Source organism: Perca fluviatilis, chromosome 9, assembly GCF_010015445.1.
Source record: "Perca fluviatilis chromosome 9, GENO_Pfluv_1.0, whole genome shotgun sequence".
Lineage (NCBI taxonomy): Eukaryota > Metazoa > Chordata > Actinopteri > Perciformes > Percidae > Perca > Perca fluviatilis.
Window position 1 is genome coordinate 8,296,051 of NC_053120.1, and position 16,647 is coordinate 8,312,697.

Here is a 16,647-nt window from a genome sequence, read left to right on the forward strand (position 1 = left end):
TACAGTCACAGAAATGGCACATCCTAAGGAAAGCTCATTGTGGGACAGGTTCTAGTGGCTGTAATTCTGCACCAAGGCTGAATTTTGGGAAAGAGACTTCAGGTCCAGAATTAGGAGACCACTAAGGTCTGTATAAAAGCATCTAAAGAACACCATGGCATGGGACCTTTAAATCAATTAGCTTATCCTCATCAAATCTCCTCCTTTATACTGTACAGTGCAGTCCACCAAGACACGTCTTTTCTACAGGGATTGCATGCATGGAGCTGGTGTAGACAAAAGGAAACAGTCAAGCATGTTGCACCATCCTTGCAGATTCATTTCACAGTATTCAGAGATGATGTCAAAGGGTTACTGAGTGATTTACAGTATAGGTCCAGTTTTGTGTCGGCTGTGGTCTTCATCAAATTCAGTCAAACAGACCTCCGCTGGCCTTGTGCTTGCGCCCTTTTGACTATATCCTGGTACATCTGGGACCTGAGGAATCGTGGGTACGAGTCTTTCTCCATGAGGCCGTAGACTTTAGCTTGGACTTCGTTGAGGCTTGTTGGGGACGGATCCTCCAGACTCTGCTTGGTCTTTTCCCTGGTGCGGTAGTCAATATTTACCTGCCAGGAAAGGGAGAGCAAATACACATTGTTTAAAGGGGAAGGTCACTCATATATATTAAATATCATCACAGCATTTGTTCTGCATGCTCCACTTGACCATGATCGTTTCATAACCTTAACCAAGTAGTTTTGGCTGGCAAATCTTTACCAAACCTTAACCATAACAGTGGCAGATCGGAAAAACACTCATTTGGTTCATTTGGGAAGGCAATGAAAAATAACATTTTGGGGTTTAGTTCAGGGGATGTGTTGCTAAGTCAGTAAACTAAAACAGGAAACAAGGCTAACGAACAAGCTGGTGGTGGGTTCATCACATTAGCCAAGTAACTAAGGGATTGGATTTCATACAAAAGGTGATATTGGATTTTTATAGAGCACCTAACCCTTATGAGCATATGTCACAAGCACATTTAGGTAAACCTAACCTAACCTTAACCACTCAAGGTCAAATGCCTAACCCCAAACAATCGAGCTGCTTCGTAGGGCGGGTCTTGGCGTGGCCATAGTGGGATTCGTAATTTCAATTTCACCACCAGTGGGACGTCTGACTAGTGGGCTGTAGGACCAAATGGAATTTTTCAGGTTATTGAGAGGTATGAGAAATGGGCAGTCCCCCCCAGCAGAGTGCCATGAACAGGAGCTTAAAACACAATTTGATAGTGCAAATGTATCACTAGCAAGTTAATTGGCAGTTAAGAAATGGATTGTATAGCCTATTTTCCTCTGATCATGCAACAAACTTAATTGTTTTTTAAATAATATTGTTTTAGCTTTATTAAAATCGGCCAAATTTGTATTGTCTGTTAACGGTTAAACGGTGGAATGGAAGAAAAGTTCTCCCAGGTGCAGTGGCTGGTTCAGATTAGATTACTTCACTGAGGAGTGGAGACAGAAGTCCAAAAGACACGTTTGAATTCTCTCTAACTAGAAGGAGTTTTTGGCCAGGATTATTTTTACAAGGTTCACAGGAAACAACGGAATAAACAAAAACTGAGAAGATGTTCAACTATAAGTCTGTCTGAGTAGATTTGCATAGACTCAATACTGTCTGCACCAACTAATCAAAAGTGCTTTGATTAGTTAAACTGTGAATCTCTGTTGGACCCAACATGTTCTTAAAATAAAACCTCTCCCTCCGTGATCAAAGTGAAGTGCTGCATTTTAAAAAGGCAGACAGACTTAATTAAATCAGAAGACACAAAAAGTTTGTCCATCAGGTAAAAGAATAGGAACTTAATTAGTGAACAGGAAAGAGGATATTAGGATAAGATGAGACTAAAACTGTTAGGTAATTAAATTTCTTCTACACATCTCTTGATTGATCATTACGGTAAGTAAAGGGAAGAACACAAACTTCAGTCACACACACACACCTCTCTGGGCGCCTGAATATCAATGAACTCCTGAAAGATTTTGTTTGCTTTTGACACAAGCTTGGTTGAGCTTTTGATTTTTTTGTACTCCTCGCAGGCCATCCAAAACTCGATATTCTCGTCACTGAACTCCGATTTGAGATATGTCCGAAAAGCAGCCAGGCCATCTGGAAAGGACAAATGAATCAGATGGTAAGTGGAGGAGGTAAAACCAACAAAAACAATTCACAGACATGATTTATATTCCAGCGTAGCACTTATTCCCGTACAGCAGGATGCTGGATGTTTTTCTATTTCAACATAGAGTATCTTGATCATGTGATAATACCCTTCACCCTGTGTTGATATTTTCCCAGTGCGTACACACTCTTGTTCCCAGAAGCGGCAAACAGCTCGTGATTAGAACACAAGACAAATCAGAACAAAATACTCCCACGAAGAGATATTTTTTGCTGTCTTCATCAGTCAAGATAAGTGATCAATTAATGTGCTGCCCCCCCATGATAACAGAGAAGGGCATGTTTTTCTGTGGGCCTGTGTCACATTGACATGTTATTTCCATGCTTCTCATTTCTGCTGTTTACCTAATAAAGCTGGGCATGAGCAGAGGGGATGGTCCATCTGTGCATATTCAACAATATTTCTCACAAACAAACACACACTTTGGGAACAGGGACACACACACACACACACACACACACACACACACACACACACACACACACACACACACACACACACACACACACACACACACACACACACTTTATGCACAGGGCTACACACAAACACGCTGGGCTTTTGTTTGAAGAAGTCCCCAAATAACCGTGGTAACACAAAAGGAAAGAAGACTTTGAAGGCAACGGTCTACTTGAACTTTTTGGAAAGCATATGAAAAGGATTTTCTTACTTAAAAGACACACTTTGTAAAAAGCTCTGAGAGCACAGACCTCTGCTGAGGTGAATTTCTTGTCTTCCACAAATTCATATGACCTTATTTCACATTTATGTTAAACTTTATCCCAATATTTTAACTTGCACTATTTTATGTTTTATGCCTTACATACTCATTTAGTTTGGTTGTACTTGTAATTTAGTTTTTATACACATTTAACAAGATGGGAATTTAGAAGGAGTCTGAGACCCAAGATTTAGAGTGACAGGACTGCTTTTGTAATTGTTGTGCATTGATAATAAACTGGAAACTTCAACTTGAAACTTACGTGCAAACGTCTCTACATTAGGTGTGAAATTCATTGCATCTAACATTGCATTAGAATTTGGAGAGGAGGTAGATTACAGGTCAAAGCTTATAAAAGTATCCTATGGATCTGCATTGGCACCCAAAATAAACCATTTTTGCCAAAAGAAAAAACATCTAAACTTCAATTTAGTTAGAATTACATTAAAGGTACGTTAAAGGTTCATTTATATGGAATGCTTAGCCATCAGAGTTTTCAATGCTAACACCTGTACAATTAAGAAAGCTGCTTGTCTGTACATCAGTATCCCTACTGAATGTCTTTGTAAACAACCCATGTAATTGCTAATATTCTTTGACCTTTTGTTATTTGACCTCTGTTGATTTGAAATTGTGTGTAATTTTGGTTTTTCACTTTTTTCCCATCTCTTTTCAGTATTTTAGTTTCTTTCTATTTTAATCAGATCATTTATTGATTATGTGTGCATTAATTTGTAGTATTTGTATATGTGTAAACCAATAAAATGAATATATATATAAAAAGTGTTAGTTAAAAAGAATCTGAGCATGGACACAATTTTGTTAGCTTAGAGCCTCTAAATCAGTGCAACAAGGGAACTTGATGAACTGACAGCAGGCTGTCCAGACTGACTCAAGCTTAAATACACCAGAGCAATTAGGAGCAGCTGGGAGCAATATGGACAATGCATAGCAGCTGGGGCTGAAACAATCAGTGGAGACCCATGCGGCACACTGGGACCATCCAAGATATTATTCAAAAAATATATTGTTGTTAAGCTTTGAACACTCTATGCTATGTTCTGTTGACATTTTTATTAGTTGTCCCTCTAGCTAACAACCTCACTAAAGTACAAACTGTAACCCTGATAAAATAATCTTGAAAAGCAAAGCACTGCTGCTTGTCAACCTCACACAATGTTCTTGTGCTAACAAGACATGTAACAGCTGACACAGATATGGCACAGGTCAGGCCCCCAGCAAACACATAATTAGTTTTACACACTGGAGAATGACGCTAGAATGCAGTCAGGTCTAATTGTAATACATTATCCCACCTTTTAAATGAAATTAAGGTGAATGCAATATCCTATAAAGGAACAGTCAGTACTGTGTCCCTATTGCTTTGATATTACTTATGCAATGAATGTGTGTGTGTGTGTGTGTGTGTGTGTGTGTGTTTGTGTGTTCATGTGTTCATGTACATGTTGTAGATGACCTCTCTAATGCTTGGTCAATTGAAACAGGATACACAGCTCGATCACGCTTCCTCTGCCTGGGGAGGGCTCTATTCTTGGCTTTTTAACAAACTTTATGTTTTCCATGGGTGACATAAGCGTTCCATTAGTTATGTGTCAACCAAAGGTGTTATGTCACAACCTCAATCTGTACAAAACAGATAATGTTCATGTAAGTGCAGGGTGTTTACAGCTTTCTTTCAGTCTAGGCTGGCTGTTTTTTCTGATCCCTTTGTTAGCACAGTGTTTGATATGGTCACTACAATCACGTTGATGATAGACCTGTGTGAAAAGTGCATCCTATTTATGGAGGCTCGGACCAACACTTTGAAACATAACTGCGATTGAAGACAAAACTAAAGACAAACTGACACTTATTGAAAAATAATACCCCGGGCGTCATTAAAACAATTCCACAGAAAATACACAGTTTGGGCCGTCAGAATATAGGCTACTATACTACATGCTATACTTGAGATTAGATGGCGGCGTTGCAGAGACGCTGCGTGGCAGGGGCTGCTGACATGCGCTTCTTTTTACATCAAGAAGGGCGCTTATCGCATGGTAAAACACACTTGTTAGCAGCCACATCAACTTTATTCAGTACTGTTAAATGTTACAAACGCAAGATCTTGCAAAATATCCAGAGCGCACTCTTTACTCTGTTACTGCTGACCAGTATCGCACTACCTCTGCAAATCTACCTGCCTGGAGCGCCACATACCGGCCATCTAAACCTCGGAAATTAGTGGAAACATCGGAGGAACTGGGCCAGCGTAAACCGGGCTCCTTCCAACTACACAGTGCTGGGCTTCTATACAGTTTATTCTTCCGTGTTGTGTCATGGGCAGGCCATGGTAGGCCGAGGTAAACAAACCACCAAACGGCAGAGACTCACCACTCCGTCTCAAAGGATTCATAGCATTCTAGTATTGATGCTGCTGCTTTCAGGGGATGTTCATCTAAATCCAGGACCAGTTACTCCGGAGGCATCACAAAACATCGGTGCTGAGCTCCTTTCTGAATCCAAGGTAACATCTTCCTTGGAGGTGAGTGACTATGGAATATCTATACCTAGTTCCCCGTTAAACAGCGCGGTTACAGTTGCCATTGGTAACTGTGACTTTTTCAATAACACACAGCCGACACCTGAAGTGCTCAGTGGACATAACCTTACGGACTTAAAACCTACAAGATACCCGACGTGTCGGAATCCTGCAGTGATAAAGCAGCGATTCTCTTACTTATTCCACACGGTTAATCACGCAAAGGTCGTATGGGATCCAAAACTGAAACCCAGAGGACTTTTTGATGGACACCTGAACGTTAGAAATGTTGTTTCAAAGACTGAACAGTTGACTAATTTACTATTAAACTCCAACCTGGACTATCTATGTTTATCGGAGATGTGGCTACAACAGTCAACCCTAATTAATGTTTTCTCTGTACCGGGGTATCAGTGCAGACTGATCAGTGCTTCAGACAAGACAGAGTTGGGGGGAGAGGAGGAGGGGTATTGATATACGTCAAAGACAACATTAAATGTGAGCACATTCTTTTCAAATACCATAGCAAAGAGCTTATTCTCATGGGTGACTTTGATTTAAACTGGGAAGACAAGGGGAAGAGGGACAAATTAAAAACAATTACAGACAAATATAACTTACAACAGCTGATTAAAGGCCCAACGAGGATTGCAAAGAATTCAAGTACAGTGTTGGATCTTGTCTTCTCCAGTAAACCAGAGAGGATAATACAAAGCTACAATCTGATCACTGGGCTATCTGATCATAATCTAACATTAGTAGCAAGGAAATTAACTAAAAACTGATTTAAGAACACAACACCACACCACACAGACATCATGTCTCATATACGTAAAAGTAAACAACCCGCATTTGACAGTGAGATCAATGACTTGTTCTGGGATGATGTATTGTCCACAGAAGATGTGGAACATGGCTGTGACCTATTTACAACAAAAATTGAAGAGAGTTGTTAGAGAGAAGTTTATTTTTAAGGCCAAGAGAAAACACAGAGAGTTAATCTACCTCGGTTTAGTGACAACTTGTGGCAAATGATGAAGTGCTTTAAAGAAAGCTATTAAGTCTAGAAGAGACACAGATATTTTAATTTATAAAGGTTTGAGGAATAAAGTGGTTAAGGAATTGAGATTAGCCAAATCGTGTTTTTAACTTCAAGTAATAAATGAGGCTAAAGGCAATAGTAAAGAAATCTGGAAAAATATCAATAACCTCATAGGTTGAGAACAACTTCACACAGGAGATATACAGCTCAGATTTCAGGGTAAGAAAACCGAAGAAAATGTTGCCTCTATTTTTAATTCTTTTTTTATTGAGTCACTCCATGAATTAGGAAATTAAATATGAATTAGAGAATTTACTATACACACTGATAAAGGCCAGGGTTTCAATCTGGTTACAACTAATGAAGGACAAGTTAAAAAGATCATCTGTTCTTTAAAGAATTCTAAAAGTAGAGATACTTTTCACATGGACAGTATAACATTTAGACACTTTAACTCCCCCAATCACACATTTAATTAACCTTTCAATTACACACAGTTGCTTTCCTGATAACTGGAAGCATGCAGTTATCTCACCCATCTTCAAATCTGGAGACCGCTATGAAGCAAGTAATTATAGACCGATAAGCATATTACCAGTACTGTCAAAGGTTACAGAGAAAGTTGTCATAGAGCAGCTGATAACGCATCTAAATAACTGCAACCCTGGCTTCAATTACATGCAATTTGGCTTCAGGAAGAATTATTGCACAGAAACAGACTTTTTGCACTTCACAGAAAAAGTAAGAACACAACTTGAGGGAAGAGTTGTTGCTGCTGTTTTCTTGGACTTGCATAAAGCCTTTGATACAGTGAACTATGATGCAGAGATGGGAAGTACTTAAGTAGATTTTTACTTTACTATTTTTTTTTGTGGCGACTTTTTACTTTTACTCCTTAGATTTTAACACGAATATCGGTACTTTCTACTCCTTACATTTTAAAAATTGGCTCGTTACTTTAGTTTTGTACAAGAGGTCGTAATGTCGGAGAATAGCGGCGTTACACGCACCTCACACCGCGAGCGGGCGCGTGCGCCACACAGAAAAAAGTGAGAAAAAAGAAAGAGAGACTGCTGTCCGGAGGATAATCAGTTGAGATTGTGTGTGTGCGTCCTTGAGAACTGTAAGTCGTATAACTTATGTTGTCAGTTCATTTAAGCCTGTTGTTGTATTTGTCTATAGTTCTTGCACAGTTAAAGTAGGTTAGCTAGTGATTTTGTTGTTTGTGTTCTTCACCTGTTAGCTAGGTTTCACGTTGCTTGTAAAGCATCAAAAGAGAGAAGTTGTCTCTGTCCGTGTTTTACAGACACACCTGGGGGAGGGGCGAAGTTGGAAACCAGCATCAGCTTTAAATACGGTCCTAATCTAGTCCTCACTAACAAGTTTCAAATAATTTCACTGGAGTTACCGTTATTATTTTTCAAGTGATCAATACCGAATTCAATCTAATTGGATGGGAATATACTGTAGGCTACGTTGCATGTAACGCACCACTACAAGACGACTCGACAGATTCGGCCGCATTCTGCATTCATTTGCGGCAAATAATTGCAGCTTGATGGTGGTAACGTTAGCACTAGTAGTATGGACGGCGACATGATTGAAAATGAAGAAAACAGAGATCCCAGAGATTAGGCAGACAAGCAGCAAGACATTCCCAATCATCCCTGGCCTTATCTGAGAGAGATGTTTGAGATAGGCTAGGAGGCATCAAGTATGACTCCTGGCCAATGTGCTGTGTAACTCTAAAAGTATGGGGAACTTCTTAATTAATCTATGTTTAGTAATTCATATTGTATCCTTTATTTTCTTTCTATATTTGAGCACACACACATACATGTAGATTCCTTTAAATGTTAAGGGGACGATTAAAAAAGAGAAACTGGATCTGTGAATTCTCACAGAATCACAATTGAATTCATATCTTGCTACTCTTTACTACATCTTATTAAGCTGGAGTCCCAGTCTCTGTCACAATAATCATATATGTGATGTTTGGCAGACATCCATTTAAAATGTAGACAATGGCATATAAAGAGCCTGGTTTTTATGTCCACTGAAGTTTCTCATCTTGCACTGTAGTAACATGTGTGGTCCAGGTAGCTTTGCATAAAAAGTGGTTGTCATTCGCAAGGCTACTTTTACTTTTATACTTTAAGTACATTTCAAAGCCTGTACTTTGTTACTTTTACTTAAGTAAAGAAGTTAAATCAGTACTTCTACTTTTACCAGAGTATTTTTTAACACAAGTATCTGTACTTCTACTTAAGTACGGGAAATGAGTACTTTTGCCATCTCTGCTATGATGTCCTTATCTCCAAGCTTTCTTAATTTAATTTTTCAACACAAACACTAACATTGGTTTTCATCATACTTGTCAAATAGGATGCAGTGTGTTAGAATTAAAGATGCACGTTTCAGTTATATGAAAAACACAATGGGCGTGCCTCAGGGATCTGTGTTAGGTCCTTTACTTTTTAGTCTCTATATTAATGATCTTCCACAACACTGTCACCGAGTCAATATACAATTATATGCCGATGACACTGTTCTGTACACAAATGCAAAAAACGCTCAGCTAGCAGCTGAGGTGTGGTTGAGTGGTTTGAACAATCTTGTCTTACTTTGAATGTCAGCAAGACAAAACGTATGTTATTTTGTAAAACTAGGGGGCAGATTCCAACTACAGGCATCTTTATTAAAAATTAATCAATTGATACAGTTACTGAATTTAAATATATTGGAATCATAATAACAAGGTCACATGAGACACAGCCATCTTCTAACCATAAACAAACTAGGAACTATATTCTCAGAAGGTGAAGCACTGCAACTTCTGCTACTTGGGCGGAATGATTGAGAAGCCCCGTGGTGAGGAGCAGAGAGTAACAACGGTGCTTTTCAGGTGTTGCACTAATTACTCCGCCCAAGTAGCAGTGCTTCGCCCTCTGAGAAAATAGTTCCCAGTATGTATACAGTTAGAAGATGGCTGCGTTAAAGAGAGAAAAAAAGAGAGCTAATTCTGGGTGATACGGTGAATAAGCTAAAATCCCAAAAAGTTGGCGTGTTCCTTTAAGGCGAGCTCACACTTGGCCCAGTTGCCTTGAAACATTCCCGAGCGTGACTGTCCCCCTTCCCCAATCCCCTGCTGGCCTGCACTTACACTGCAATAAGACATTCAAGGCCAGAGCACGCCTACTCTCCGACTACAATGCCCCTTCATCTGTAAGGTAACAACCAGACTGGGCACGTTTAGCGATCACACTGATGCGTACCGTGCCCAAGTCCAACCAAACTGTGCCCCCGCCCACCTCTTTCAAGCAGGCATGGGTTAGCGTATCGTGCTCGGGCAAGGGTTAGCGTACCAGGACGGAGCAATCACACTAGTCAAATGAAATGGACTTTCGGGTCAAAGTGCTCGGGCAAGGTTGAACTGGGCCAAGTGTAAGTATGCCCTTAGTCTCCTTGCTAAATATTTTCTTCTACAGTTTACGTTTCCTTGCCTTCCGGGGTTCAGTAAAACACAGGCATCTTGAAAGGCACAGAGTTATTTTCATATCAGTCGAAGCTTGAGTGTGTACCAAGGTTATAATCGTTAACGAAAACGAACAAAATAACAAAAACTAGGTGGGAAAAAACATTGTTGTTAACTGAAATAAAAATAAAAATGAGGCATAACAAAAAAGATAACTAACGAAAACTGTACTGTTTTGCAAAACTAACTAAAATAAAATGACAGAGTAAATGTCCTTAGTTTTCCTCTCTGTCAATGTCCTTCATAGAGCAAATATATCTTTCATAGTTGACATTTCCGTCAATATACAATAGACATATATATATATATATATATATATATATTCCATGGCAAATTGAACACAGAATAGTCCATGGCAGTACTGAAAGTCTAAAGAAAGCGTCCTATTTGATTATGACTTATGTGTGTCCGATAAAAGCAAGTGCCTTGCAATGGAAGGTGGTAAAATATGTGGAAAATTTATTAAAGGGAAAAATCCCATGAATTTGAAAGTACATTTGAGAAGTGCGCACAAGGAGACTAACCTAGCTAGAAGACTGAAACTAACACTAAAACTAATAAAAACAAAACTAAAACTAAGCATTTTAAAAAACTTATGCTAGCAAACCTAAAGTAGCAAACCTGCTTTAAAAACAGAATTTGAAAACAAAAAGTCAAAACGAAGTAAAAATAAAGACTAATGAAAAATGCAAAACTATAATAACCTTGGTGTGTACTGAGTGTTTTTGGTGATTTGAATAAAGTGTACGTGCTCTGAATCCACTTGGGTTTTCTTTAATTTGTCAGCTCAGTGAATGCGATGTCGCTGAATCTACGTCACATAGCTTGTTAACAGTTAGAAAATAAACACATGGCCTGTTTGTGCAGATGGATCTGTGTGAGTGAGTCTGTGCCAGTGTGTGTTTGGTCCATGGGGAAGGTCACAGACAAGTATGTGACTCATTAAGGAGCCCTCACAGGGCACAGAAATGGATGACTTACATAAAATGGGCTTGGAAGGGGGGGGGGGTGACTTGTGCTGAATGAAAAAAATAGAAACTAGTGAATCAAATAAACAGAATAGGACTATTTTACAGCTACATTAAAGTGGCTTTTATTTTCTTAATGCTGGCGGTATGTGACTTGTGCAGTGGGGACTGTTGAAAAATAGAAAATGGCCACTTACATTTGTGAGAGAGGAGATGATGAAACGATTCTGACCATCGAACAACCTCATCCGTTGATACTCTAATGCAGAGAAAGACAAAGGAAACTGCCTGAGTAAAATGCTAACCACCAGCAGATTTCATGCATTTTTAACACAAGATAGTACTCTATGTATTATTGAAGGGCAGCTGAGTTTGATGTATGATTTATCCTCTGCTCACAGCAGTTCTTCAGCTCCAGGCCGTAAAGTAATTGTAATATCTTACTCCATTTACAGAATGTTGATACAAGGGAAGATAAGGCATAGAAGAACAATAGCTGACCCTTTTTGCACATTTTAATGCTCTTTTATGAAGTGGTGAAAATATGATGAGATAACACACTCTCTTGGAGATAAAAGGGATACATTAATCATTCGGCACTATTGACCATACCATCTTGTTACAGAGACTGGAACAGTTAATTGGCATTAAAGGAATCGCACTTAGCTTATTAGCTTGTTTAAGTCCTATTTTTCTGATCGATCTCAATTTGTTAATATCAACAATAAACCCTCCAAGTACACTAAAGTTAGCCATGGCGTTCCTCAAGGCTCAGTGCTTGGACCAATTCTATTTTCCTTATATATGCTTCCTCTAGGCAATATTATTAGGAAACACTCAATTAACTTTCACTGTTATGCGGATGACACCCAATTATACCTATCAATCAAGCCAGACGAAACCAGTCAGTTAGCTAAACTTCAAACGTACATTAAAGATATAAAATCCTGGATGACCTACAATTTTCTGATGTTAAATTCAAACAAAACTGAAGTTATTGTGCTGGGCCCTAAACATCTCCAAACTTCACTATCTAAAGATATAGCTACCCTGGATGGCATTGCCCTGGCTTCCAGCACTACTGTCAGAAATCTAGGAGTTATCTTTGATCAGGATATACCCTTTAACGCCCATCTAAAACAAACCTCAAGAACAGCCTTTTTTCACCTTCGTAACATTGCCAAAATTAGGAACATCCTGTCGCAAAGCGATGCTGAAAAACTAGTCCATGCATTCGTTACTTCCAGGCTGGACTACTGTAATTCCTTACTATCAGGTTGCTCAAATAAGACTCTCCAGCTGATCCAGAATGCTGCAGCACATGTAATGACGAGAACTAAGAAAAGAGATCATATTTCCCCTGTATTAGCTTCTCTGCATTGGCTTCCTGTAAAATCCAGGATCAAATTTAAAATCCTTCTCCTGACCTACAAAACTCTAAATGGTCAAGTACCATCATAGTTAGAAGAGCTCTTAGTACTTTATTGTCCCATTAGAGCACTACGCTCCCAGAACTCAGAGCTACTTGTAGTTCCTAGAGTCTCTAAAAGCAGAATGGGAGCCAGAGCCTTCAGCTACCAGGTTCCTCTCCTGTGGAACCAGCTCCCATTCTGGCGGGGGGCAGACACCGTCACCACATTTAAGAATAAACTGAAAATTCTACTCTTTGATAAAGCTTATAGTTAGGGAGTGAGGAGTTGCAGCGTCCGCCTAACCCAGCCCACCTGCTTCTCCGCATAGTCGCCAGATTCATCTACCATATAATCAATAATATAATAAAAGTAGAGGGAGGCAGGTCAGTACAGCCTGATCCGGTTGGGGAGAGTTCTAGCCTGACCAGGCTCCTCTCCTTAACCTGTCTCTTTTAGTTATGCTGTTATAGTTCTAGACTGCCGGGGAAGTTAGTTCCTTCCTGTGACACATTGAGCTTCTCTCTTCTCACTCTTTACATCTGTTTCCATTTGTGTGCATCCTTGTCCCAGAAATGCCTGTTACTAACCTAGCTCCGGGAAGTTTACTCCCCGGAGTCCTTAGGTTTCTTTTTTCGCACAGCATATTTCCTTGGATTAGGGTGGTACCAAGATCTTGGTTGCAGCTGTCGCAGTGGTCCTGCTTCACCCTGCTACGCTGTGCGATGCCCTGCAGTGTCCGGCTGCGTCCTGCTACATCTACCCATGCTCTGCTGTGCCACGCTACATCCTGTAGTGCCCTGCAGTGCCTTGCTATGACATTATCTACTATGACTACCATTTGAAGTCACTGTTCCATTATCTTTAGTGTAACTACTGTTGCCACTGTTCATCACATCCCCAACCGGCACCGTCAGACACCGCCTACCAAGAGCCTGGGTCTGTCCGAGGTTTCTTCCTAAAAAGGGAGTTTTTCCTTGCCACTGTCGCATTAGCCACTGCCGCATTAGCCACTGCCAATGTTTGCTCTTGGGGGAATCACTGGAATCATTGTGGCTTTGTAAATTATAGAGTGTGGTCTGGACCTACTCTATCTGTGAAGTGTCCTGAGATAACTCTTATTATTGTTATGATTTGATACTATAAATAAAATTGAATTGAATTGAATTAACATTATTGTACTACTCTACCTTTCAGATTGTATCTAGGCTATTTATGAAACACATCATTGTGAACATAAAAGCTCAATAACAAAATGAAAACCTTAAAAATGACAAGTTTCTCTGTAAAGTTATGATGTGATTTTGTGTTTCAGCACCTTGCTGAGTTACTTTGTTTTGAAAAAAACATTTTCTTAGAATTTACCATTATGCATAGCATGACTTTGGCATTTTTAAGCCTAATGACTAGCCTCATTTGCACACATGGTTGTGCTTAATATGTCATTTTGATTATGGCATTGCAGCTTAAGTTTAAACCAATTACTGTATATCATACTGAGAGAATGTTTCTCAATTGGCATACATTTGTAACAGTTAATTCTCAAGGAAAGAGCAAAAAACAACTCTTGAATTGCTAATCTATGTTGTTGGCATGTTGCCTGACAGGAGAGCAATACATTGCATTGAAAATCCCAGAAGTCTAAAGAAGACAGCTCCTTCAAGAGTTTGAACATTTTGAAAGTAATTTCAACACGTTGAAAATTGAAAGACAAGTGTGGTGTCTAGAGAGTTATTTAACACAACAGAAGCTTGGATTTAAATTCGTTAAAAATGTTGTCATCCCACAAAATTAGGCACAGGAATTTTTGGCAGACTCACTTCAGACACCTGGCAGTAGTTTCGTGGGCAGGAGGCAGGAACTCGGAGAAGTCACTGTAGGAGTCAGATTTGTTGGACAGGCAGCCTAGTCTGGTCTTCATGGTACTGATCCTGCTGGAAAAACATACAATACTTAATGTTTTCTTCTCAATGTATATCTCTGCAGTCAGTTTAAAACCTTTCAGAAAGAATTCCATGCAATTTATGCAGATACACACTGGTGCATGGTGCATGGATATGTTTGTCGCTACAACATTTTTTTCATTTATTTCATTCCACTGAGAAGCAAGATTGTGATAAGTAAGTTTTAAAAACCAAGAACCAGCTCCAAAAATATAGCTATGAGAAGTGCAACCCAAACACAGCTGGTAAGCAAATATGTTCAGTCAATTTGCCTGGATAATAGAAGGGGCTAATAATGCCTAGTGCTGTTATTCGACAAATCACATACAACTTAGAAATGCATTTTAACTGTAAGCTCGGCACTATCAAAAACACTGCTACCATATTTTAACTGTTGCTAAGGTGGCTAATCGTATGTTTTATCTTCATGTAGTTGGGCTGCCCCTTTAGCTATTTAGACTATGTATAAGTTGTTAAATGTTGTTGCGAGACATGATGAATAAACTGATTATTTAAGAAAGAAGATGCAGAGAGACAAGGCCAACTGATTGGACTGGATGTAGACAACAGGTGCAACTCCATATTCAAAAAGCTGACTCAGTATGGCTCTGCCTCATTCAGGAGGGAGCTTCAAACATCTGTGATACTGTATCCAAATTCACATTATGATAAGGTTTCTTGTTTGAGTGTAGTTTGCACAGTTTAAGAAAACGTCTTACGCAACAATTCATGGCTGCCACTGAGTTGTACGGAGACTGAGATATGGAGGCAACACTGTCTCTAACAATCTCTCAAACATGATCCCGCTTGCATTAACTCAAAGTATGCTTTGTAGCTCTGTTTTATTTCTATAGATGTCGTAGTTACTCCGATCACAGTTATCATTGTGCTAGGACACTGTATAGATAGAATAAATACAGAGCCTTGCTAAAGTATTCGGCCCCCTTGAACGTTTCGACCTTTTGCCACATTTCAGGCCTCAAACATAAAGATATAAAACTGTAATTTTTTGTGAAGAATCAACAACAAGTGGGTCCCAATTATGAAGTGGAACGAAATTCATTGGCTATTTCAAACTTTTTTAACAAATAAAAAACTGAAAAAGTGGGCGTGCAAAATTATTCAGCCCCTTTACTTTCAGTGCAGCAAACTCTCTCTAGAAGTTCAGTGAGGATCTCTGAATGATCCAATGTTGACCTAAATGACTAATGATGATAAATAGAATCCAGCTGTGTGTAATCAAGTCTCCGTATAAATGCACCTGCTCTGTGATAGTCTCAGAGGTCTGTGTAAAGCGCAGAGAGCATCATGAAGAACAAGGAACACACCAGGCAGGTCCGAGATACTGTTGTGGAGAAGTTTAAAGCCGGATTTGGATACAAAAAGATTTCCCAAGCTTTAAACATCCCAAGGAGCACTGTGCAAGCGATAATATTGAAATGGAAGGAGTATCAGACCACTACAAATCTACGAAGACCCGGCCGTCCCTCTAAACTTTCAGCTCATACAAGGAGAAGACTGATCAGAGATGCCGCCAAGAGGCCCATGATCACTCTGGATGAACTGCAGAGATCTACAGCTGAGGTGGGAGACTCTGTCCATAGGACAACAATCAGTCGTATACTGCACAAATCTGGTCTTTATGGAAGAGTGGCAAGAAGAAAGCCATTTCTTAAAGATATCCATAAAAAGTGTCATTTAAAGTTTGCCAAAAGCCACCTGGGAGACACACCAAACATGTGGAAGAAGGTGCTGTGGTCAGATGAAACCAAAATCAAACTTTTTGGCAACAATGCAAAACGTTATGTTTGGCGTAAAAGCAACACAGGTCATCACCCTGAACACACCATCCCCACTGTCAAACATGGTGGTGGCAGCATCATGGTTTGGGCCTGCTTTTCTTCAGCAGGGACAGGGAAGATGGTTAAAATTGATGGGAAGATGGATGGAGCCAAATACAGGACCATTCTGGAAGAAAACCTGATGGAGTCTGCAAAAGACCTGAGACCTGGGACGAGATTTGTCTTCCAACAAGACAATGATCCAAAACATAAAGCAAAATCTACAATGGAATGGTTCACAAATAAACATATCCAGGTGTTAGAATGGCCAAGTCAAAGTCCAGACCCGAATCGAATCGGGAATCTGTGGAAAGAACTGAAAACTGCTGTTCACAAACGCTCTCCATCCAACCTCACTGAGCTCGAGCTGTTTTGCAAGGAGGAATGGGCAAAAATGTCGCCTCTCGATGTGCAAAACTGAT

General features: G+C 39.7%; 1 protein-coding gene across 2 annotated transcripts in view; it reads right to left on the reverse strand.

Annotated features, from left to right (window-relative positions):
- Positions 1-68: 68 nt before the first annotated feature.
- LOC120566030 (regulator of G-protein signaling 8-like) overlaps positions 69-16,647 on the reverse strand; it is a 33,750-nt gene continuing 17,171 nt past the window's right edge. The window contains exons 2-5 of one of the 2 annotated variants that reach the window (XM_039812231.1): positions 14,262-14,375; positions 11,230-11,291; positions 1,985-2,151; positions 69-608 (exon numbers count right to left, since the gene is read on the reverse strand). In XM_039812231.1, the coding sequence (XP_039668165.1) occupies positions 414-608; positions 1,985-2,151; positions 11,230-11,291; positions 14,262-14,362 (525 nt within the window). In that variant the 5' untranslated portion in view covers positions 14,363-14,375 and the 3' untranslated portion in view covers positions 69-413. The remainder of the gene's footprint in view (positions 609-1,984; positions 2,152-11,229; positions 11,292-14,261; positions 14,376-16,647) is intronic. The other variant, XM_039812232.1, reaches the window with a different exon arrangement.